Below are 27,045 nucleotides of genomic sequence, written 5' to 3'. Positions count from 1 at the left end.
ACAGCCCTGATTTTGTTTTGCCTCGCTGCTTAATTAAAAACCTAGCTTAAGGTGTCCTGCATATGTGATATATATTTTTTTCCTATATGAAGTCATTCTTTTTTGAACAAAACTCAAAACACAGCCTATTAATCTTTCAGTCATTTCTACACCCCCCCCCCCCCCCCAAAAAAAGAAAAAAAAATCCCACATGCATACTACCCTTTAGGGCTAAGCCCCGGGTGTTTCAGATGTCTGGCTCCGCCTCTGATACGTACTGCGCTTCAACATAGTATTACCGTATTGTGTGTGTATAACCTCTTTTTAAGTTTTGTGGATATTATACATGGTTGTGCTTAGGATATGTCGGCCAGTTTCCACTGGAAATGCCTTTTGGTTAAACTGTCAGCAAGGAATTTGCACTGTTACATTTTTATATAACTTTAATGCACATAAAAAACAGCTGCTTGTTTAAGTGAAACTACATTGATGGGGTTTTTTGCACTAATAAAGTTGTGGAGTTGTAAAGTATTTTGTCTAGTGTCAATTATATCGTCAGTTATATCGTTATCACAAATTTTCAAATGTATATCGTGATAAATATTTTTGGTCATATCGCCCTGCTCTACCGCATATGTTCTATATAATTCCAATTTATTTTCCAGCACCAACATAACAATACTCTTTAAAAAAAAAGAAAAGTAATTAAATGCATTCAAAAATCAAACATTTATTTCTGATATTTAAAATGCAATTTTCACTTTCACATTTTCAAATCCATTTCCTCACCGCATTTCTCTTTCCTGTTAGTTTGTGGATTCGATTATATGGATGGTGGATTATGTTAGTATAGTTTTTGAATTAACTATGGGATTAGCTCTTGGATTAGCTAACAGATTAACTATGTCTTTCAGCATTTCCTTGATTCTTCTGGTCCTTGAAAAGGCAATGCAATTGCTGTGCAATATAAGGAGCTCTCTGATTTGTTAGAGACACATGCTAGCTGCTTGGATTTTTATACACCATTGTGCTGTAGCTTTGCACTCCTAAGAATTGGGTGTGCTTGTACAAAGGCATTTAGCCTCTGAATTTATACCCTGACTAGGGCTGCCACAATTAGTCAACTAGTCACGATTAGGTCGACTATCAAAATCGTCGTTTGAAGCTTTGTAAGATCCCAAAAGACGCAGGAATAAGTAGTAGGATTTAAGAGTGTAATAACGGACTGAAACAGAAGATGGCAGCACTGCATGTGCAAGGATGCCAGCTGCTGTTAAACCCTGAAGAAGAAGAAGCAGGGTCCGGTATCGTAGCTGTGTCCAAATTCAGGAACCACATCCTGCTGTGCCCGCATTTTTAGGCCAATTACATTACAGCGACACGACGAAGCCTGTCCAAATTCGAAGACTCCGACAAATGTGGCCGACAAATGCGGCCTTCATTTCCCCAGATTTGAAGGATGGGTCGCGTGTATACTTCGTGGCCCAACCTATCCCAGAATTCATAGCGCGGCCCAGCTCAGTTTCCAACAATGGCGGCAGCTAGTTAGTTTTAATATTACTCTTATTATTCTTTCTGGGTCACAAAATAAACATTTAACATATTTTCAGGCGAGAATGTAGCTGTGTAAACCTCAAATACCTGCTCAGTTTATCAGGACACCACATATTTTCAAAAGTGCGCCAACGTTTTCGGAGACATCTGATACCCACCAGCTCAATAGCTAGCCGGGGTTCAAGGCTCACTAGAGCCGCTGAGAACACCGGACTCCCGGCAAATCGTTTTCAAACCCACCGCCGTCTTTCGCTACTCAGGTTAAACATGATATAGTCACTTAGATAACTTACAAATTTTATTGTTTGGCTTTTTTTTAGCATTTTATTTGTTCCTGAGTAAATCGGTTTGGCTGAGATTAAAGTTATAGTTTTTACACAGCTGAATAAACGTCAAGCAGACAACTGATTATCAGAAGTGTGAGACGCTCGCGAATATACTCCGGTGTCCTGTTATATCTTAGATAGCAAGGAGCAGACGGCTGAGTTTATTAAACTTCACCAAAACAATCTGCAAACTTCATTAAAATTTAATAAACTATCATCTTGTCTTTATTTTTAGTCAGCACATACCTTAAACACTTAAAGCTGTAAGCTAATGACTTCTACAATAGAAAATGGCCTTTTGCCATTACTTAGGCCACAAAATCTTTTTTTCATTGTAAATAGCTGTCTTATTTACTTGGTGAGACTGTAGAACTTATTTTTAGTAATTGCTCATATTTACTGTTAAGATATACTGTTTTATCAAATGGTCTGAGCTTGTTATATATATAAAAAAATTCACCATAATTTTCACAATAATTCTAACAATGTTTTGACATTTTGTTAAAATTAAAAGCACGGTATGTTTTGAGTAATTAACATACAGTTGTAAATTGTAAATTCAAATGAAAAAAAGCAGGAAAGATTGTCATTCATATAGAATTGTAGGGTGAGCCACCTATGTGCCATATTACTGTAAATTAATATATTTTCAACATATTAGCAGTGTAAAAATAAAAGCAAATCACCATTTGTCAATATACAGAAATTTAATATAGATATTACAATCATTTACTCCTTTTGATTTGATGGTAATTTACCGTTGCCATTTTACAGTTATTTCGGGTAATTTTTACATACATTTCTTACAGTGAAGAGATCAATTTTGTCAACCACAAAACAGGTCAGTGCTAAAGTATACCCTGCTTAATCTTTTAGGTACATATAGTGACCATAACATGAGTAGGGATGGGTATCGTTTAGGTTTTATCCGATACCAGTACCAAACCGGTACTTTTGAAATGGTGCCGGTGCTTAAATGGTGCTCGAACCGGTGCTTAAAGAATGGAGAACACAAAATTGGTCCAAAAACCTCTCATGTTCAGCTGTTTTTTTGTAAAAAGATAACAATGTTAGCCTTTTCTACAGCTATGGGGCATATATGGTATCACTCTTGGCTGGAAGCAGTGCTTAAACAATGGAAAAAACACAAACTTTGTCCAAAAACCTCTCATGTTTAGCTGTTTTCCACTTTTTCTTTGGTCATTTCAGCCTTTTTGGCCAGGGTGAAGGGAGTATCTGCCATCAAACAACAAGACAGCCGCATGTAACTACGACGGTGTTTGCTAGTTCACCTTACATGCATTAATTTAATAACGTGGTTAGCCTACTCAACGTAAATTACACACGGACAACATTAAGCTACTCATGCAGAGAAGAACAGCTGCTGCTGCATCATCATCCTCATCATTACTGCTACACTGGCAGGGCTAGGGGCCAGGACTCTCCTCTTCGGGTTTTTGGGGGATGTTGCTAACTCCGGGTCCGATAACAGGCAAACCACCCGCAGTAGATGTGCACGGTGTGAGGTCTCGCAGCAAGCTATCAAATACGGCGCATTTCTCGGCTTTTAACAAAATGCTATACGTCGCCAGGTGTTTCATCAGATTCGAGGTGTTACCTCCTTTGCACAGTATCACCTTAAAGCGCTTGTTGCAGGCTGCTGAGTTTGCAACTTTTGCTGTGAAATACAGCAAGACTTTGACCGCTTCGCCTTTGCCATTTTTAATCTGTAGCTCTGCTCTAAAAGAACGTACATACCTGGGCCCGCCTACTATCCTTGGAAAGGTAAAATGATTGGCTAGAATCCAAAGTGTATCACAGCTCAGGAAAAAAAAAGCACTGAAATAAAGCACCGAAATGTGCGCTGCTTTTCGGTCTGGTTACTACCGTTTATGTCAGAACCGGTGCCATTACTGGTACCCATCCCTAAACATGAGGTGTAAGAATTTTAGGTCACATACACATATAGACATGTTTTACATAGCTTAAACAACTTTGGGTCAAATTGACCACAGAGGAACACCGCATGCAAAATCTGTAAAGCTCATTGAATCTTTTATTTATGCTTTAAATGTTTTACACTTCTGTAACAGTGTCTCTCAAGGAAGATTATGGCATTTATGGGAATCAATCTTTTAACTACCTGCGACCAGAGGTAGTCAAATGTGTTGTAAAGATAATGAGTGAAATGTAGTTATTAATAAAATATATGTGATGAAAACCAAAGCTGAAACTGATTCAGCCTATTAATTTTCTTTGTATGCTTTTTAGGTTCTGTGCCCGATGCTGTGATGTATACCGTAAATGACGTGGAAAACACACACATTTATACACATTCACACTATCTCCTTCGAAATCTGAGCTTAGATTGTTAAATATAAACAATGAATGTATTTAAAGCAGAAATTGCACACCAACCATCAAAAGTTTGGTTAAATAACATGAGTACTGTAAAAAGAAATTTCTTAACCCGAAAGCTGGGGATGGCTTTATCTTGACAAGGAGGCCAACCTCAGGGCTTTATATGCTGCACCTTATTTCTGCCCAATAAAGTGCTTTAAACTAAACCCTAAATTAAACCCATAGAGCATTTTTTAAAAGGGATTTTTGTTCAAAGGTGATTCCTAGCTTAGACTGGAACGCTCTTCAGCGTGTGAATCAAATGGCACAATTCATCTGTGGAGTACCCTTCCCACCACTACGGGACATTTACAACACTTGGACCAGGAAATGGGCACACAACATCATTAAGGACCGAACTGACCCACAGCACACACTGATCACGCTCCTGCCATCTGGCAGATGCTACAGGAGAGTGAAAGTAAGGACAGCCAGACTTAAAAAAAGTTTCTAACCACAGGCCATCAGGCTACTGAATCACTGAAATATTGTCGAACTGTAATTATTAAAAATTATTAAATTATTAAATTTGCAATTTGTACATACTCTGTTTAAATTACCGCTGTGACAGTATTGCAACTACTTGCACTTTAAATTCTGACTACACCCACACATAAGATACATAAACTACAAGTGCTACAAATCACTTGTTTTACTGCATTTATTATTTTCAATGCTATTTTCTATGCTTAGGATTAAGTTGACTCTTTATTTTAGTTAGTTGTTTCTTACTGCAAAGTAAGAATTTCATTGCTCTATGTAACCACTTGTGTTTTGCAGGGTATATGAAAATAAACTTATTGAAACTTGAATCTGTAAAACACAATGCAAAAATGGAAAAAAACATTAAGTTATGTGAATAACCTGACTCTTCTTAAATATAATTCAGTAAACAAGTAGAACTACAAATGTGAGCAAGTTACAGACTTTCTTTTCAATAAATGTACATGACACTTTTGGAATGATTTGAATTGTGGGCTAAAGAAGGAAGCGAGTAGGAAGTAAAGCAGAGGACACAGAGTCGAAAATCACTGAGACAATCTCTGCTACATAAAGTTCAGGTACCAGGTTTTCCTGTTTCGGAGTCCAATGCCAAAAAGCTGACTCAAAGTGCTGTTGAAGCCGTAACATCTTCTACAATGAAACAAATGTGGGCGCGTCCTCATCTCCCAGAGAAGTTGTTGTCAACAAACAAACCTACATGCACAAAGATCTATTGAAAATGTAAACATCAGCTAAAATATCTGCAGGGACTTAATAACCTAAATTTTTGACCTCTGTGAAAATAAAGACGTTTTTGTTTCGTGTTCATGAGTGAGGGGAGACGGGAGTGTGCTACTGACAGATGGATTTCTGCAGTGACCTACATACTGTACTAGTCTGTTTTTGGTAAAGAGAGCTGAGTATGAAGGTGAAGCTGTCAGTTGGTTGATATACATCGATACCTTCACTTATGGTCATAAGCTCTTTGTAGTGACTTAAAAAATGCAATTGCTGATACAAAAAGTGGAAATTGGGAATGAATTTTCTCCAGAGAATGGCTGATATAGCGTAACGAGTCATCAAAGAGGTGGTTTGGGCATCTGACTAGGATGCCTCCTGGGCATGGTGTTCTGAATAGAGTGTGCCCTGAGGTAGACCCAGGACACACTGAATAGAGTACATCTCAGAGGAAAGCCTGGAAATGCCTCAGTTGTCCCCCAGGTGAGCTGGAAGAAGTGGCTAGGAAGAGGGAGGTCTGGACTTCCTCTCCTTAGGCTGTTGCCCCTGCAATCCAGCCCCAGATAAACAAAAGAATATGGATGGATTAAAACTTTCACTTATGCTAGTTCTAGAAATAATATTTAGGGCCCAAAAAAGTAACTGCAAATGCTCCACCAGTGAAACCAAGTTGAACTCTCGCGAAGACTGATTGTTTGTATCTAGCTGGGCGAGTGCTACGGAGGTCTCAGAAGCAGCAGTTGGGATGGGTGATGAGCTCCCCATCATAGCATACAGGGTCTTTATATGCACAGAGCATTCTGAGAAAAGTAATAAACTGAATCAATTTTGGCTTCTTTACATATATTTTATTAATAATAAAATTTTACTTTCTGTATCTTTATCACACACTTGACTAGGTACAGTACTTGGTTAAATGCTACTCATTGCAACATACCAGACATTTAATGCCAAGATTCAACCTGCAGTGTTAGAGAAGCTGGGATTAGCTTAACTTGGTCCTTGATAATCATCTATAACCAGTTGGGGATGAATATGAATGAATAATTACTATTTAATAAAATTACTAATTTTAATTTAATTAAAATTACATGTAATTACTAATGAATAAAAATCATTTAAAAGCTGTAGGTTGCAGCTATTGCTCTAACACTGTGTAAAACAAGGCTCAGTGCTGGCTCTTACAGTTTGAGCTGCTTTAAACTTTATTCACAAAGAGCACATTAGCATACTAAAAACAATAGCTAGCTAGTACTGCTGTGACCTAATACTTTCATAAGCGAAGATGATCTTCAAAGAGCGTGGCTACATGCAGTGATGCTAGTGTTAGCCATTGTGGTGGCAAACTTCTTTATTCTATGTATTGATCACTTTATCGATAGTAATATCACTTTGTCACTTAGTTATATGCAAATATGCATGTCACAAATGGACCTTATTGCACATACACACACAGTGGGGCACTGTAAGTTCATGGGAGACGTTAAACAGATAGTGAGACTCCTTGTCCATATCTCAGAGGAGAAGGAGGGACGATTTAGGATGTAAATTCTTAGGCAACAGCTAAGTGAAAAACACATTTGTAACTTTCTCTCTTGGAAGGTCCAAGAAGGTTTATTCTATTCTATTCTATTCTATTCTATTCTATTAGGCCAGTAATTGACTGTCAACTTTTCCAAGGTGTAGTCTGTCACCCTGTAAATGCTGGGATGGGCTCCAGGTCCTTGTGACCCTGAATTGGATGGATGGATTGATGGACTGATTGTGTTTTTGTACTGGCACTGTACTTTGTTAGTACTGAAATAAAGACTTACAGTACCTTGCCTAGCCAGTGTGAGAAGCCGTCTGCGCTCTCCTCGGCTGCAGTGTGTTGGGAAGCAGAAATCTTCAATACCTCGAACAACACTAACCTCACAGCGTACAGCGTACGATCTGTCCAAGTCATCACCACCCTACACACACACACACACACACACACACACACACACACACACACACACACACACACACACACACACACACACACACACACAATTTATTAGCCAGATCAATTGGGATGGGAATTGATAATAAAATCAATTAAAAAAAATCAGTCAATAAAATGAATGTCCATATGAACATTACTTTAATTTTATTGATCATAAACTGCTCCAATATTTTCATCCTCCAACACGAACTGAAATCAGCTGATTGTAGGGCACACAGCCTTCAATTCATGCTGCAATTATTTTCAGGTTTATTATTCACAGTGTTTTGAGTAGCTACCTTCAAGTTGTCATAGTTCAAGTCACTCTCTGGTGTCTGGCTGGTGATCTTCTGTTCATGATATGCTTCAATAACTCGGTCAAAGAAATCACAGAACAGGATGTAGGACTCGGCATCGCCGGCAACACACCCGACAGCTACAGGACCTAAATAATCTCCTTCATTAAAAAAAGGAACAAAAGTGACAGAAGGACCAAGTGAATAATCTAAACATTTACCTAAAAATTTCTCCACAGATGCTTATGGAATTACCACTTTGGACTTCATTCGTTTAAGGTTTCTTTCAATAAATGTCCAGATTAATTAGTAAAACAGTAAGTAAAGTAAAACAGATTAAAGTGTTTAAACTTAAAGTATGTAAACTTTATGCATCCATCAGAGCATGAATGTGTGTGAATATTAGATAGCACTTAAATAGGGTAAGCAAAAAGTGCTTGTGTGAATGGTGTGAATGAGGCAATTTGTGTAAAGCACTTTGAGGGCTCAGTTTGAGTAGAAAAGCACTGTATAAGAACCAGTCCATTTACCATCAAATAGAAGACTGAGAGTCCAAAGCTGAAAATGCTGTTTACAAACCCAGGATCATGACAGGTAGAGATACAGCATTGCAACTGTTTGCAGGATCTTATCTCAGTATCTCTTTGCATTGAAATTGCCTCCAATGTGGCACTCCTTTTTTTCCCAGTGCAGGGTGGCTGTAGCTCAGGTGGTAGAGCAGGTCACCTACTAATCGGAAGGTTGGTAGTTTGGTCCTAGTCTCCTCCAGTCTTGGATTTTCGCATGCCAAATATCCTTGGGCAAGATACTAACCCCAGGTTGCTCTGCGATGCATCCATAGGTGAATGAATGTTATCACTAACAACTTAGGAAAGTGCTTGTGTGATTGGGTGAATGAACAAGTTGTGTAAAGCGCTTTGAGTGCTCAGATAGCAGAAAAGTGCTATTTAAGAACCAGAAACATCACACTTTTACTCAGTTGGAGCAGCAGTTAATAGTAATAATGTTGTGCTTCTTCTCACACTTTGATCCATGATCCAGTTGCTGTAGGCAAAAATCTGGACTTGTTGCTGAATGTAACATTCCTCCACATGTTCAGATTCCATTGAACATGTTATAGAGACCAGTGCAAACAGGCCTGACTGTGAAGGGCAGTCATTACAGGCCTCCTGGCAGCCCAGGAGACTGAAGACTGGCGGTGTGCACTTTGCTCTGAATTGCCTGGGTAATGCAAACATTCATTTCTGGATTGCAAATTTGTAAAAGATTGCCTAAGTGCTGACAGGGTGAGGAAATGATCTTCTTGTGGTGATGTCTTCTTTGTGGCCTATCTCACATTCCATATTATATGGGACTTAGATGCCACTCTGAATATGATACTAGGACTCATCCAAATGATACTGCACCTTTGTTTTATCGAACACCAGATTAAAGTTGCCCTGTGGCATGGGCCCTGTCCAGATCAGTCAAACGTGGCATGCTTGGAGCAGACATCAACTAACTGCTATAGCAGGTACTGCTTAATCCTAATTGTCAGCACTTGGAGTACCAGAAGCTCAAAACAGATTTAATAGAATAATTATTTTATACGTTTTTATAATAATTGTATAAATTTAAAACAATTCATTTATTGAAATAAACTTTGCAAGTTTGGCATTGGCAGAGAAGTTTTGGCAAGTTTTCCATGAGGACAACCCACTCAACTCTACTCTCAACCCACAAATGCACATATTCCTTACAAATATGGCATCATTTAAGGGGAAATAAGCTTTCCAGTAATAAAAGATTTATTTCCAGAAACCATAATTAGAACAAAGAAATAACTGACCAAACAAATTTCCTTAGTTTTTGTGCTAACTTTATATTATATTATATGTTAGACCAACAATGAAACAACGATAATTATGATTTTTTTTCATGCAAATCTCAAATTCTTTTATATATGTAAATACTATCAAATTAGTTACCAATTGTTCACTAATTTTCATGTTGCTGTAATTCTGTGTTTTGGCCTCTCTGTAAATATTTGCAGACTCAGATCATGTGTTTGTGGTATGGACCCAAAAGTGGACACTCAGATACAAAACTGAAATTTAACAAAAAGCGAGCCGTTTCTTGTGCACGGAAATACAAAAACAAAAGGCTAGAGGAGACTAAGACATACTAACTAAACTCGGCAAAACTAGACACTAAGAACTATGACTTGCTTGAAGCAAGAAAAATAAGAAACATGAAAAACCTGAAACATGGAACATGGGACATGGAGGAAAGACAATGGGAGACAAGGCCAAAACAAAAAGACATGACTAAGACACAAAGAGAGAGAGTGAGACACACAGGGAGAATAAACAGAGACAAGAGTGAGGAGCCAGATAAACCCAAAAGACACCACAGACACACAGGAGACACAGGGATGAGACAAAGACTCAAAAGGAACCTGACCAACAAGAAACCATGAACCATTCAAGCAAATAAACTCAAACACATAAAAAGAACCAAATGCAACAGTAAACTGTATAAAACTTGAACTTAAATCAACATTATAATGCAAAGAAAAATCTCACACATACAAAATAACTAAAAAAAACAACAACAAAAAAATACATCACCTGGTTCCTCCAGGCCGGGACGAATGACGTCATCAAAGATTACTCCACTCTGGGTGCAGCGGTTAAACTGTCGGCGGTACAGATCCAGTGTGAGGATTCGACCCATCCAGGTAAAGTTCCTGCACAAGTCAGGAAACTCCTCCTGAGGGAAACCTCTCTTCAGGTGAAATCGGGCCATGGGGTCAGGGGGAATCAAATTCTTAAGAGAAAGGACAAACACAGAAGAGAGAGTAAAGTGACCAACTATTATATTAATAACCCAGAGGTCACTGCTGTTCACAGAACAATACATCACATTTTACATCCAGGTCTCCTAATATATGAATTAAAAAATGAGATGTTTATTAACCCTTATAACAAAATCCACAAACATTTTCTGGCTACATCATGTTGTATATGCTATATTTTTATAATATATTTATTGTATATTTTTTGTATTACATTTGATACGTTGGGCGTTTTTGGCAACTTTTTGTTAACAATGTCAATTTTAGAAAAAAAAGAATTTTACCCATAACATTTTGAAATTATGGCATGTATTGATCATGTCGATGAGATAGAGGTCTCAGAAACTCATGTATCAAATATGTGTTTAAGTGCATTATAGGGTTGACAGAATAACACAGCCACAATGCTGAATGACAAATGTAATGTTGTCATCTTTCTGTTACTTTTTTTTTAATGAAAATTTTCATCCTTTTGCTATGATCTTACACTGTATTCATGTTATGAGAGTAGATTTTGACAGCATTTAAAATCAGTCAGGAAAACTGCTAAGAACTGTCCCACTTTGTAAAAACAGTGAGGCTGCTGAGTGTCTGTTGTTAGTTCACGTCTGCAAAATGATCAGTGATCAAGAATATCTAATCCATAATTACCTTCTGATATACTCTGTTGCTATGTTTGACTTCAGCTGTAGATGACACAATTTCTTTTTATTGAATTACACTGTATCACACTGCTTATTCTTATTCTTACATTGATATAATTACCTCTAAAATTGGCCGGTATTTCACCTCCTTAGGAAATGTAACTGGAGCTGAGCAGAAGTCAAAAAGGTAAGAGATCAAAATTTTAATCAAACAGATTAACAGTACTGAAGACAGAAACACAGTCAGTCTTAAAAATCTTCATATAAGTATGAAAATATTGGTCCAGAGACAAGATCAGAAAGGACTTCAGTTAACCAATAATCCAGTGGTGAAAACTTGATGATTTTCTACTTAAAATGCTAGCGTTCTTTACTACTAAATCAATGCACTCTACATACTGATTAATGTTTGTATCAGGCTTGTAACTATACTTGATAGCAAACATATTAGCTTTTGATGTTATTCTGACTTTAACCTGTTAATACCACTGGTTACATTATCAGTTAGATCATCTTCTCAGTTTAAGTAACATAAAAAATGTTAGTCATGCAGTGTATGGCAAAAATCTTTATTACAGTGAATGGGAAAAAAAGAACCATGCAGTGAAAATGATGGGACACTCACGTTTGACCCTCCACATATTGTCGTCTTGATGGAAAAACAGATGGCTGTCTGTACAACACCAACAAAATATCTAAGAATAGTTGTGTTTGTGGTGAGCATCTCATCCTGCAGCCTGCAGGAGTCCAGTTACAGTCCGCACAATGTCACCCTTTTTATAACCACACACAACACACCACTGCTGCTATGTTTGAGCTGCTCTGAATGTGTGTTTGGGAGGTCATGCTCTAATCCCTCAGTTCAGAATGTATGACATCATGGGGTTTTTTGTTTTTTAACTTCTATTCTATTCTTACAGTGCATATGGCTTTGAACAGTCTTGTTCATATGGCTTGATTCTCTTTTTTTTTAATTTACTTAAAAAATGTGCTCAATAGCAGCTTTCTGTGAAATCAAATCTTGACAGTGATGATCTAGTGGTGCTATGTAGATGTCTTTTCTGAAATTAAAAACACAGTGTCCTAACTAGTTAAAGTGCATCAGATTTAAATTTTTCTCTCCCCTGTCTTACCTGCAACACATTTCACGACCCTGGTGCGTCCCAGGGCAGCTGTGGCTACAATGTAGCTTGCTATCGCCAGTGTGTGAATGTGTGTGTGAATGGGTGAATGACTGAATGTAGTGTAAAGCGCTTTGGGGTCCTATGGACTAGAAAAGCGCTATACAAATGCAGGCCATTTACCATTTTCACTTCCGCCTGATAAAAATTAACATTGAACACCAGGTGTCAAACACTACGTGTACCAATATAGAGGGTAGGTAAAGTCACAGAGGGAGAAAGACACTAGTAGCCTGACAGTTTTATTTTGCAAAGGTTAAATTAAAGTAAAGGATGTGTAATACATAGTTCTTCAACTCCACCACTTACAGTACATACACAAAGTATTCACTTGTTCCACATTTTGCAATATTAAAACCGTAATCCATCTGGATTGCAAACATTTTTGACCTCAAAATTCTACACACTGCTCCTACGAACAACAAAATTAAAAAAGGTTTGCAGGAAATTCTCATGAAAAAACAAAAATGTGACATGAATGAAGGACCAGAAAAGTCAAATGTATAAAAATAAAGGATTTTGTATTTTACTAACGAATTAAGTAATAAAATATGAGTTAGTAAAGTATTTTACTCATTTCAGAATCAGTATCAGAATACTTTATTAATCCTTAAGTAAATTATGTGGGCTACAGTTGCTTCAAGACAGTAACAGTAACAGACCAAACTATTTAAATAATACAATATGTTACCGAGTTTACAGATTTAAGAAATAGTGCTAATATATACAAATCACTCAATTATACATATCAAGAATATTACAGAGATAAGAATATTACAGGGGTGGAATATATATGATTGGCATTACACTCTAACCTGTGAACTTTGTCAATTGCTATTTTACTGTAGAGCGTGTGCAAAAAGGGTGTAACTATTGCAGTGCTTAGAGTGTGTTAGATGGAGGAGTTGTACAGGGAGATGGCCACAGGCAGGAATGATTTCCTGTGTCGTTCAGTAAATCATTCCTGCGCGTGGCCATCTCCTTGTACAACTCCTCCATCTAATACAATTTATTTTCTCACTTTTAAAAAAAATTTAATTAGGATCAATCATTATTCCACTACTACTACTACTGCATCAGAGATGCATCAACTTGGAGTTAATATCTTGACCCAGGATATTTGATACTTTTAAATCCTAAAGGGATTCAGCTAGGCTGAGTCTTGCAGCCATGTCTTCTTAAATTGGCCATATGATCTGGACACACCTATGTGTCTACCGACACTGGAAGGTTAACTGACAAAGGCATGACACAAAGTAATGCAATCGGTTAGTCGGTGGCTCATTAGGTTAGTTTCTGCAACTTCACCTACATAATTTCCATAGGGAATAATAAAGTATTCTGATTCTGATTATGAAAAACAATTAACAAAAAAGCTAACTACTTTCTACATGGGGTAAGTAAATAAGGTAATGCAATGTGATATAATTAGAAAGTAACAAATAATGTGGATGGCACTGAAACTGGACTGGTAATCTGGAATGTTGGGCACTTGGTGCCCAACACTGTCTTGGCCAATTAAAGGGGGTAAAAAGGCAATACACAATGCCTGAGCTCTTCCTCATCACGGGGGTCTTGAACAACACTGGCCTGATAATGGGATTGTTTTTCAGTGCTGTCATATAGCGATAATCACTTTCTCTTGCTGAAAACACGCTCTTGTTTTTTGCTAACAACTGACTTTTTTGGTAATGGAGGTCCTGTGCGTTTGCTTGAACAGGAACTGTTTAGTCTCACCCCATTTCAACATTTTCTATGGTTTCTTCGAGGCTGAAGAAGTCCCTTGGATGAGTGACGAAACGTTTCTCCCACTGAAAACGCTACGTCCAGATGAACAGAATCAACCTTTTGGGATTTACTTACAGTGGCTTGCAAAAGTATTCAGCCCCCTTGAACTTTTCCACATTTTGTCACATTACAGCCACAAACATGAATCAATTTTATTGGAATTCCACGTGAAAGACCAACACAACGTGGTGTACACGTGAGAAGTGGAATGAAAATCCGACATGATTCCAAACATTTTTTACAAATAAATAACTGAAAAGTGGGGTGTGCGTAATTATTCAGCCCCCTGAGTCAATACTTTGTAGAACCACCTTTTGCTGCAATTACAGCTGCCAGTCTTTTAGGGTATGACTCTACCAGCTTTGCACATCTAGAGACTGAAATCTTTGCCCATTCTTCTTTGCAAAACAGCTCCAGCTCAGTCAGATTAGATGGACAGCGTTTGTGAACAGCAGTTTTCAGATCTTGCCACAGATTCTCGATTGGATTTAGATCTGGACTTTGACTGGGCGATTCTAACACATGGATATGTTTTGTTTTAAACCACTCCATTGTTGCCCTGGCTTTATGTTCAGGGTCGTTGTCCTGCTGGAAGGTGAACCTCCGCCCCAGTCTCAAGTCTTTTGCAGACTCCAAGAGGTTTTCTTCCACGATTGCCCTGTATTTGGCTCCATCCATCTTCCCATCAACTCTGACCAGCTTCCCTGTCCCTGCTGGAGAGAAGCAATCCCAGAGCATGATGCTGCCACCACCATATTTGACAGTGGGGATGGTGTGTTCAGAGTGATGTGCAGTGTTAGTTTTCCGCCACACATAGCGTTTTGCATTTGGGCCAAAAAGTTCCATGTTGGTCTCATCTGACCAGAGCACCTTCTTCCACATGTTTGCTGTGTCCCCCACATGGCTTGTGGCAAACTGCAAACGGGACTTCTTATGGTTTTCTGTTAACAATGGCTTTCTTCTTGCCACTCTTCCATAAAGGCCAACTTTGTGCAGTGCACGACTAATAGTTGTCCTATGGACAGATTCCCCCACCTGAGCTGTAAAACTCTGCAGCTCGTCCAGAGTCACCATGGGCCTCTTGGCTGCATTTCTGATCAGCGCTCTCCTTGTTCGGCCTGTGAGTTTAGGTGGACGGCCTTGTCTTGGTAGGTTTACAGTTGTGCCATACTCCTTCCATTTCTGAATGATCGCTTGAACAGTGCTTGGGAAATCTTTTTGTAGCCTAAGCCTGCTTTAAATTCCTCAATAACTTTATCCCTGACCTGTCTGGTGTGTTCTTTGGACGTCATGGTGTTGTTGCTCCCAATATTCTCTTAAACAACCTCTGAGGCCGTCACAGAGCAGCTGTATTTGTACTGACATTAGATCACACACAGGTGCACTCTATTTAGTCATTAGCACTCATCAGGCAATGTCTATGGGCAACTGACTGCACTCAGAACAAAGAAGGCTGAATAAGTACACACACCCCACTTTGCAGTTATTTAGTTGTAAAAAATGTTTGGAATCATGTAGGATTTTTGTTCCACTTCTCACGTGTACACCACGTTGTGTTGGTCTTTCACGTGGAATTCCAATAAAATTGATTCATGTTTGTGGCTGTAATGTGACAAAATGTGGAAGAGTTCAAGGAGCCGAATACTTTTGCGAGCCATTGTACCTGGATTATTGCATTAAGATTGTCCATTTCTTAATTTAGTCTAAAGTTGAGGTCTCCCTCAAGAACAAGAGAGCAACCTAGATATTCAGAGTCTACAGTAAAAAAAAAAAGCGTGGAAGACCAAGATATCGTCAACATTTGGGCCCTATACACTTACAATACATATCTTTGTATAGATAATTTCATGATTAGAAATTTTCTCTCTGGATCTATAACTCTGTTGAGTACTGTGAAATAAGATAAGATAAGATAAGATAGAACTTTATTAATCCCTCGGGTGGGTTCCTCTGGGAAATTCGATAAATTAACACTTTTATGTATTAAAATTACTATTCCCCTAAAGATATAGCAGGCTGAGAACACATTAGGAAACACAAGTGTTTTAAATTCATCTGTAGCTGTGACAGGTCTGCCTGTAGTTTTTTTTTTTGTTTTGTTTGTTTTTTAAAATATATTTAACCTCTTATCCTTAACCTCTGGCTCCAACAGATTCCATGTGACAAACCTTAGTGTGCCCATAGCTAATGTGTAGCTAATGTTGCTCACTGTGTGTGATGCTTAAATGAATGAGAATAAAAGACATACATCACTCAGGAAAAAAAAAGTGTAGCGAGAGGTTCCACAAGGGTGCAATATGTAAATGAGAGTGGTTCTTGTTGTTGCCTGATTATGTGTTTCAATAGTAACTTATATGAGCAAGTATGTGTGCGCTTTCTGCTGTTATTATGCCCACTACGCTAGATACATGCACTTCTCAATCAGAGTTTAGATACTGCTGATTGGCAGTCTCAAATTCCTGGATAACTTTTTATATCCTTTTCCTGTTTTGTAAAGTTCATCTATCTTCTCCTGGAGATCCTTTAATAATTTTTTTGCTTTCACCATGCCCCCAAGCCCAGAAACTCACTAACGTTTTATAGACATACACTTATTACAAGCAAACAGATCACAGGGGAGGATAGCTACCTTTAGTAGTCATTTAAACCTGTGTGTGTCAACTTGTGTAATTTTGATTGTTTTCTGTTGTCATTATGATTTATGTTTTTCATATTGTTAAACATCCTGCAAAACAACCTGACAAAACAAACAACCTGATTTAATTTCTCTAAATCTGAAAGTGGCTATGCAGCGACATTCCCCATCCAAAAATACCATAGTGTGAAAAAATGTTTGCCACCTTTCTGTTTTTCTGTATGTTTGTCACACTTAAATGTTTCTGATAATTATAAAAATGTAAATATTACATAAAGATAACGCAAGTAAACACAAAATGCCGTTTCTAAATGAAGGTATTTATTATTAAGGGGAAAAAAATTCCAAAATTATATGGCCCTGTGTGAAAAAGTGATTGTCCCTAAATCTAATAACTTTTTGGACCACCCTTAGCAGCAACAGCTGCAATCATGTGCAATAACTGGCACTGGGTCTTTTACAGCTGTGGAGAAATTTCCATTATTTTTGCCCAACAACATCCTGGGTCAACATTGAGCAAGAATTTGTTCTAGATCTTCCCTTAAACACTTTTCTATATTCTTCAGACACCGAGATATTAAAAAAGAATACAACAAACCCATTTTTGAAAAACACAATTATAATTTGGCATGCAACACATAAAAATTTCGGCGATCCTCCAACGCTTTCGCAATTCACTCCTATTTGGGGTAATGAAAAGTTTACTCCTGGTAAAAATGATGGAGGATTTAAAATGTGGAAAATTGAAGGGATTCAAAAAGTTAAAGATCTATATGCAGACAGCATGTTGCTCACTTTTGGTCAGGTCAAAAAATATTTAATACCCCCAAAGCACTTCCTTAAATACTTACACACATAGCAGACAGATCTGGCTCGGATCTGGTATCAAGCCGGCACTGCTGGCTGACTTCCGGCATGATAAGACGTATGTCATCCAGATATGGGCCAGGCCTGTCTATGTAATGACATGCCATATCTGGCTTGATTGTGGTTTGGTTTATGTGGCCCAGGCCCATAGAAAACAGGTGTGGCCCGGATCCGACATCAAGCTGGCACTTCTGACTGACTGGTGTCACGGCAGGGTGTATGTCAACCAGATGTGAGGAAGCACTCAGTTTAGAGAAAGTGTGTGATTGGGTGAATGTGGCATGTTGTATAGAGCACTTTGAGTAATCTGGGAGACTCGAAAAGCACTATATAACAATCAGTCCATTTACTGTGCGAACAGAGTTTTGTCATGTTACTTTTGCACTATTATGTTCCGACACATGTTGTTATTACATGGCTTGATTGAGGTACACATTAGGCTGACATCTGGGGCCAGAGCTGAAACTGTTCTGGGCCAGCACAGGGCCAGCAGTGTGTCTACAACTGGCGTTGTGCGGGCCACATCTGGCAAACCTGATTTGGGCCACCAAAGGGCCGTCATGTGGGCCCTGTGTAAGCAGATTGTGTGGGTCAGATCCGGGCCATACCAACTTTGCTATGTGGGTACAATTGAAAAATTATATGTCATCAAAAATGCAACAGATTCCTGACCTTCCACCATTACAAAAAATACAGGAGGTATGCATTGAGAATACAAAAGGGAAGGCTTTCTTTCTATGTATTATAACTTATTGATGCTTTCCTCAGCCAAAGACTCAGCCATGTTAGATGCATGGAGAAGGGATAATCCAAGAGGACATAGATGAAAGTGATTGGAACCAGTCTTGCTTAAAAGCACAAAAACAAACAATAAACATGCGCTTTACACTTCTCCGATATAAATGGGTCATGAGAACCTATAAAACACCCATCAAGCTCCATCATATGTCCAATCACATTTCAGACATCTCTACTAAATGTTAAGTTGAAAAGGGAACTCTTCTCCATGTGAATGTCCTGAAATCCAGGAATTTTGGAAAGATGCAATCAAATGTCTGTCTGAAATGTTTAAGGTAAAAATCCCTTTAAAAGGTAAACTCTGTGTACTTGGAATATCCAAGGGAATTTAAACAACTGGCAAAACAGACTAAATTACTGGACTATGGACTACTTAAAGCCAGAAGAGCCATTGCACTATAGTGATGGGTCGTTCGCGAACGAAATGGCTCTTAGAGCCGGTTCTTTGACGTGAACGACGCGAGCCGGCTCCTTATCGCGAGCCGTCACGTGGGTTTTTTTTTTTTTTCTTTCTCTCAGCCTCTCTCTCGCACTTTTTTTCCGCTTCACTCTGCACGCGAGCCTTGTGCTTTACGCTGGGCAGAGGGGGGAGGGGCGGTAGTTACACTCAGTAGCACAGGAACAGAGCCAGAGAGAGAGAAAGAGAGGCAGGGACAACAACATTAGAAAGGTATAGTAATCATCCACAACTATTTTCGGTTGCAGATGATAAAGGATTGAGAAAGTTTATTCATGCAGGTCCATATGACAGAGAATATGCATGTTCTTTTAGTTTTCATATTATAATTTATATTTAATTGTGTTGTGGTTTGCAGTGTTTTGTGTTCTTTTCACTTTAAATTTGTGAAAGGAAAAAGCTGAAAATTTAAATAGTTAAAACTTGAAATGTGAATAGTTGATTTTTGTATTATATGATTTATTTATTACATTTTATGTGGAGTGAATAAATAAAAGTATATTTACGGTGGCCCCTAGAGACAAAGCACATACAAACTTCAAATCACGTACGAACTCTGAAGCATGTACAAACTCCAAAACACGTAAAAACACGTACAAACTCCAAAACACGTAAAAACTCCAAAAACACGTAAAAACACGTACAAACTCAGAAGCACGTAAAAACTCAGAAGCATATAAAAACTCAGAAGCACATAAAAACTCAAAACACGTACAAAAGACAACAGAAGTGCTCCAGGATGCTGGGCGCAGTGTTGAGCCTTTGTTATCTTGTGGCTACACAAGCCAGCAAGTACCAACGACCGGATTTGGTGTGTGGTAATAACAGGTAAATGAACTTTTTTTTAAATTATTTGAATATATATATGAGTGCCTGTGTATAAATATACAAACAATACACACACGCTTTCAATTGTGTAATTTAAGTGATCTAGTAGCTCTGCTTTGGAAGTTCAGTTCATGCTAGAAATGTGTTTTGGAGTTTGTACGTGTTTTGTCTCTAGGGGCCACCGCATATATTTATATATAAACATATATAAATAAAACCACTTGTTTTTACGTTAGTAATTCATTTTGTGCATAATTTTATATTATTGTTAATAATAAATTAATTAAAGCAACAAAACAACCTGAAGAGCCGGTTCGGAGCCGGAAATCCCATCACTATTGCACTATGTTGGAGGAGTATGGATGCTCCCTCCATGGGACTCTGGAAGAAGGAAATTGCAGACTCTCTAGGCCTGGAAAGGCTAACATATATTGCCAAGGGCAAACAATTGGACTTTATGAATATGTGGAAGCCATACAAGGATATGATAGGGAGTGGAGGTGGAGGCTGTTCATGAGAAAGAAGGGAAAGAAGAAGGGTTTGAAGTGTGGATGGGTGTGTGAATGTGAGGATGTTCAAACATTTGTTTGTATTGTATAACCTTAGTGCAGCATTTGATACTGTTGACCATAATATCCTATTAGAGCGATTAGAACATGCTGTAGGTATTACAGGTACTACACTGCAGTGGTTTGTATCATATCTATCTAATAGACTCCAATTTGTGCATGTAAATGGAGAGTCCTCTTCACACACTGAGGTTAATTATGGAGTTCCACAGGGTTCAGTGCTAGGACCAATTCTGTTTACATTATACATGCTTCCCTTAGGCAGCATCATTAGAAGACATAGCATACATTTTCACTGCTATGCCGATGACACCCAGCTCTATCTGTCCATGAAGCCAGATAACACACACCAATTAGTTAAAGTGCAGGAATGTCTTAAAGACATAAAGACCTGGATGGCCGCTAACTTTCTGCTTCTTAATTCAGATAAAACTGAGGTTATTGTACTCGGCCCTGAAAATCTTAGAAATATGGTATCTAACCAGATTCTTACTCTGGATGGCATTACCTTGGCCTCCAGTAACACTGTGAGGAACCTTGGAGTCATTTTTGACCAGGACATGTCCTTCAACGCACATATTAAACAAATATGTAAGACTGCTTTCTTCCATTTGCGCAACATCTCTAAAGTTAGAAATATCTTGTCTCAGAGTGACGCTGAAAAACTAGTTCATGCATTTATTACTTCCAGGCTGGCCTACTGTAATTCATTATTATCAGGATGTCCAAAAAACTCACTGAAAAGCCTTCAGCTAATCCAAAATGCTGCAGCAAGAGTACTGACAGGGACTAGAAAGAGAGAGCATATTTCTCCTGTTTTGGCTTCCCTTCATTGGCTTCCTGTTAAATCCAGAATTGAATTCAAAATCCTGCTCCTCACATACAAAATCTTAAATAATCAGGCCCCATCTTATCTTAATGACCTTGTAGTACCATATCACCCTATCAGAGCACTTCGCTCTCGCTCCGCAGGCCTACTTGTTGTTCCTAGAGTATTTAAAAGTAGAATGGGAGGCAGAGCCTTCAGTTTTCAGGCCCCTCTTCTGTGGAACCAGCTTCCAGTTTGGATTCAGGAGACAGACACTATCTCTACTTTCAAGATTAGGCTTAAAACTTTCCTTTTTGCTAAAGCATATAGTTAGGGCTGGACCAGGTGATCCTGAATCCTCCCTTAGTTATGCTGCAATAGACGTAGGCTGCCGGGGGATTCCCATGATGCATTGAGTTTTTTCTTTCCAGTCACCTTTCTCACTCACTATGTATTAATAGACCTCTCTGCATTGAATCATATCTGTTATTAACCTCTGTCTCTCTTCCACAGCATGTCTTTTATCCTGTCTTCCTTCTCTCACCCCAACCGGTCGCAGCATATGGCCCCGCCCCTCCCTGAGCCTGGTTCTGCCAAAGGTTTCTTCCTGTTAAAAGGGAGTTTTTCCTTCCCACTGTCGCCAAAGTGCTTGCTCATAGGGGGTCATATGATTGTTGGGTTTTTCTCTGTATCTATGAAGCGCCTTGAGGCGACTTTTGTTGTGATTTGGCGCTATATAAATAAAATTGAATTGAATTATAAAAGAAAATTTCAATAAAAATATATGAAAAAAAAGATAATTTCTTAGAACTTGCATAAATTGAAAATTATCAACATGTTACATTTTAAGTAATAGAGTGAATTGAGATTAATTCATTAAAATTGGGAATTGTTCATCCAGGAAATATTTGCAGTGCTATGCCTGTTTCCTTTGGCAGCCTCAAGGCTTTTTGAATGATGATGCTGTAAAGCTTGGGACACCTACAGTGGTGTGAAAGAGTGTTCCCCCTTCCTGATTTCCTAGTGTTTTGTCACACCTAAATGTTTCAGATCATCAAAAAATTGTAAATTAAAAAAAAAAAAGTAAATACAAAATGCAGTTTTTAAATGAGCATTTCACTGATTAAGGGAGTAAAATCTTCCAAACCTACCAGGTCGTGTGTAAAAAAGTAATCGTCCCTCTTTTTAAACCATTAATGGTGATTAACCACTTTTAGAAAGCTGAGTTCAGTTTCACTAAACAAACGCGGGCCTGATTACTGGCAGATCTGTTGAATCAAGAAATAATTTAAATAGATAGCCATCTAAAGCAGTGGTGGCCAACTCCAGGCCTCAAGAGTAGGGATGGGTACCGGCACCGGTTCTGACATAAACGGTAGTAACCAGACCGAAAAGCAGCGCACATTTCGGTACTTTATTTCGGTGCTTTTTTTTCCTGAGATGTCATACACTTTGGATTCTAGCCAATCATTTTACCTTTCCTAGGATAGTAAGCGGGCCCAGGTACGTACATTCTTTTAGAGCAGAGCTACAGATTAAAAATGCCCAAGGTGAAGCGGTCAAATTCTGGCTGTACTTCACAGCAAAAGTTGCAAACCCAGCAGCCTGCAACAAGTGCAACAAGGTGATACTGTGCAAAGGAGGTAACACCTCGAATCTGATGAAACACCTGGCGACGTATAGCATTTTGTTAAAAGCCGAGAAATGCGCCGTATTTGATAGCTTGAGTGATACCATAAATCCCCTATAGCTGCAGAAAAGGCTAACATTGTTATCTTTTTACAAAAAAACAGCTGGACATGAGAGGTTTTTGGACCAATTTTGTGTTCTCCATTCTTTAAGCACCGGTTCGAGCACCGGCACCGTTTCAAAAGTACCGGTTTGGTACTGGTATCGCATAAAACCTAAACGATACCCATCCCTACTGAAGAGCCTTGAGGTCCTGCAGGTTTTAGATTTGTCCTTGATCCATCACAGCTGATTTAAATGACTAAATTACCTCCTGATCATTCTGGCTTTACTACAGCACAAGACACTTTAACATCTTACCTACGCTATGTACACTAGCTGTAAATTTCAAGATTGTTCTATTTTATCTTAATTTATACAAAGTATATAACTCACCCACTTGCACATAATGTCCTCTTTGTATATACTCATTCACTGTATATAAAGTTCTCTCTCTCTTTTTTGCATAGTCGAGGAGCGTATCAGGTCACATTTCACTGTGTTGTACTTGTATAACTATGCACGTGACAAATTGAATTGAATCTTGAATCTCAGTGCAGTGACTTCGGCAATGGAGGTCATGAACATGGTCCATTTGGACTCAGTGACCCGGCAGGTCTGTCCAGCATCCACCTGATCCAACTCACCACTGGGTGGTGATCAATTGATAGCTCAGCCCCTCTCTTTACCCGAATGTCCAGGTCTGGTGATATGATTACAAAAATCGATCATCGACCTCCAGCCTAGGGTGTCCTGGTGTCACGTGCACTTATGAACACCCTTATATTTGAACATTGTGTTTGTGCTCTATTGCTAACACAAACAGACAGAGGGCAGCCCTGCCTGGTTGACTGCTGTAAATTAAAGGGTTTTGACATGTTATTGTTAGTTAAAACTTGCACTGTCTGGCTTGTATACATGAACCAGATCCATTTGAGAAATGTTTCACCCAGTCCATATTTGGGGAGCACCTGTAAGAGATAGATCCATTCTATTCTATCAAAGGCTTTGCATGCATCTAGTGATAACAGTGGTGTGTCATTATTGTTTTTGTCATACAGTACATTGAGGACACGTCTTCTATTGTGATAGCCTTGTCTCGTTTTAACAAAACCTTGTTGATCGTCTATTATCAAATTAAGCACATATTTATCCAATCTCCTAGAAAACGCTTTACACAAAATCTTTGTATCACAACCCATTAGTGATGGGATTTCCAGCTCTTTTTAGAGAACCGGCTCTTTCGGATCGGCTCACTAAAAAGAGCCGGCTCTTTCGGTTCCGAACCGGCTCTTCAGGTTTTGTTGCTTCAGTTAATTTATTATTAACAATAATATAAAATTATGCACAAAAGGAATTACTAATGTAAAAAAAAAAAAAGTGGTTTTATTTATATATGTTTATATAGAAATATATGCGGTGGCCCCTAGAGACAAAACACGTACAAACTCCAAAACACATTTCTAGCATGAACTGAACTTCCAAAACAGAGCTACCTAGATCACTTAAATTACACAATTGAAAGCATGAAAGCATATGTGTATTGTTTGTGTATTTATACACAAGCATTCATATATAGTCAAATAATTAAAAAAAAAAAAGTTCATTTACATGTTACTACCACACACCAAATCCGGTCGTTGGTACTTGCTGGCTTGTGTAGCCACTAGGTAACAAAAGCTCAACACTGCCCCTAGCATCCTGGAGCACTTCTGTTGTCTTTTATACGTGTCTTGGAGTTTGTACGTGTTTTTACGTGTTTTGGAGTTTGTACGTGCTTCAGAGTTCGTACATGATTTGAAGTTTGTATGTGCTTTGTCTGTAGGGGCCACCGTAAATATACTTTTATTTATTCACTCCACATAAAATGTAATAAATAAATCATATAATACAAAAATCAACTATTCACATTTCAACTTTTAACTATTTAAATTTTTAGCTTTTTCCTTTTACACATTTAAAGTGAAACAACACAAAACACTGCAAACCACAACACAATTAAATATAAATTATAATATGAAAACAAAAAATACATGCATATTCTCTGTCATATGGGCTTGCATGACTAACTTTCTGAATCCTTTATCATCTGCAACTGAAAATAGTTGTGGATGATTACTATACCTTTCTAATGTTTTTTTTTGTTTTGTGCATTTTATGTTCAATATAGGTATTTGTTGTGCCTGAAAATGAACAAATAAATGAAATGAATGAATGAATGTGATGTTGTTGTCCCTGGCTTTTTCTCTGTCTCTCCCTCCCGCTCTGTTCCTGTGCTACTGGGGTGACCATGGCTCAGGGGGTTGGGAAGCGTATCTGTAACCGGAAGGTTGCCGGTTCGATCCCCGGGCTCTCTGTCCTGGTCGTTGTGTCCTTGGGCAAGACACTTTACCCTACCGCCTACTGGTGTTGGCCAGAGGGGCCGATGGCGCGATATGGCAGCCTCGCTTCTGTCAGTCTGCCCCAGGGCAGCTGTGGCTACAACCGTAGCTTGCCTTCACCAGTGTATGAATGTGAGAGTGAATGAATAGTGGCATTGTAAAGCACTTTGGGTGCCTTGAAAAGCGCTATATAAATCCAAATCCATTATTATTACTGAATGTAACTACCGCCCCTCCCCCCTCTGCCCAGCGTAAAGCACAAGGCTCGCATGCGGAGTGAAGCGGAAAAAAAAGTGCCAGAGAGAGAGAGGGTGAGAGAAAGAAAAAAAAACCCACGGCTCGCGATAAGGAGCCGGCTCTCGTCGTTCACGTCAAAGAACCGGCTCTAAGAGCCATTTCGTTCGCAACCGACCCATCACTACAACCCATAAGACTGATTCCCCTATAAGAGGATGTTAACGGAATGTTAACGTTCAAAATGTTTTCTTTAGTTGTCCTCTTCATAAAATAGTATCAGATTGTGTACTTAAGATAGACAAAGTAAGGAAAAAGGAGATGCAGGTTTGCACATACATTCACATACTCACACACACCAGATACAGAACTTGTAAACAATCTCTGATTGAACATTTGCATTTACTTATCAGAAATGCCTCCCCCTTCCCTTGAGCAAAATATTTGGAGGGTGTTAATCCACATCACTGAGGAGTAACTAGTCAACGCAACCTCACTAAAGCCCCATAAATCAGACAGTGTCTACTAATCATATAAAGGTACTAATTTGTTCCATAATAAAATAAAGTTTACCCTCGATAGCAAAAAATAATGACTTAATTAAGGCTCAGCTGTTAGTATAGATCCTAAAACAATTCAGATTAAACTTAGAACGAATATGCGCTTTAAAATGCCCAGTTATGTTGTATTAATTCAAACTCAAGATTTTATCTGTCTCTTGTCAATGACTCTGTTGCTAATCAGTTATGTAGGAGCAGGAGCTGTCTCATTAAATGTCTTAAAGGTTAACCTGTTGTTTAAGTAACTTGTCCTTTACGACTTACTGATCATGGGCATCTTCTCATGTGTCCTTTGGCAGATTCTTATAGAATTTTTCAGCTTCTTGAGGTGTTGAGAAAAGGTGGATCTTTCCATCGTACAGGATCCTGGGCCTATAGGGGTTGTGCTGGAATCCATGGAAGGCATTATTATCAATAAGCAGCTTGACAACCTGGTAAAAATCCCCATAGGATCCTAACCATTTCCGCAGACAGATCCTATGCAAATGTGATCTTGTGTAATTTGTTGTTTTCTTGCTTCCCAATATACCAGTTCTTTTTCTTGGAATTTTAAGAAACCAATGAGCACCGCTCTGTTCTGTTTCCCGGGGGCTAGCGTGCGATGTATTCGTTCCAGTGTGAATGACTTGTCAGGCGCTAGCCCCAGCATTTAGGTAGCATGTTGTTAATAAAGTCGAAGAGTGGTTGTTTCCCCTCTGCTTCCTCTCTTATGCCAAAGATGCACAAGTTCTTTCATTTTACTCGGTTTTCTAAGTCATCTGTTTTGGCTTCAAGAAGTAGGATTCTTTTGATAGTTCAGTGATGTTTCTGTTTTTTTCAAGTGTGCTTTCTACCTCAACAATGCAAGCCTCAGCCTCCTCGATATGAGCCGCCTGGTTCAATATGTCTCAGATTTGATTTGAACTCATCCAATACTTCATCTGTGTTGTGTGCTGGATTTGGTGCGGTTGTCTTAGTGCCTGTCTTGCGTCTTCGGGAAAGATTTCACA

General features: G+C 38.6%; 1 protein-coding gene across 2 annotated transcripts in view; it reads right to left on the bottom strand.

The window, feature by feature from the left end:
- Positions 1-26,505, bottom strand: part of LOC146667437 (creatine kinase B-type) — a 39,001-nt gene extending 12,496 nt beyond the window's left edge. The window contains exons 1-5 of one of the 2 annotated variants that reach the window (XM_085409146.1): positions 26,321-26,505; positions 11,344-11,390; positions 10,352-10,550; positions 7,746-7,903; positions 7,300-7,432 (exon numbers count right to left, since the gene is read on the bottom strand). In XM_085409146.1, coding sequence (XP_085265272.1) covers positions 7,300-7,432; positions 7,746-7,903; positions 10,352-10,550; positions 11,344-11,390; positions 26,321-26,504 — 721 coding nt within the window. In that variant the 5' untranslated portion in view covers position 26,505. Of the gene's footprint in view, positions 1-7,299; positions 7,433-7,745; positions 7,904-10,351; positions 10,551-11,343; positions 11,391-11,847; positions 12,005-26,320 lie in introns of those variants that run through there. The other variant, XM_085409145.1, reaches the window with a different exon arrangement.
- Between the last annotated feature and the right edge of the window lie 540 nt (positions 26,506-27,045).

The sequence above is a fragment of the Rhamphochromis longiceps genome, linkage group LG6, assembly GCF_057381845.1.
Source record: "Rhamphochromis longiceps isolate RC_006_pf linkage group LG6, R_longiceps_female_GT1.1, whole genome shotgun sequence".
NCBI lineage: Eukaryota > Metazoa > Chordata > Actinopteri > Cichliformes > Cichlidae > Rhamphochromis > Rhamphochromis longiceps.
Note: the sequence above shows the minus strand (reverse complement) of the source record. Positions and strands in the feature narration are given on the sequence as shown.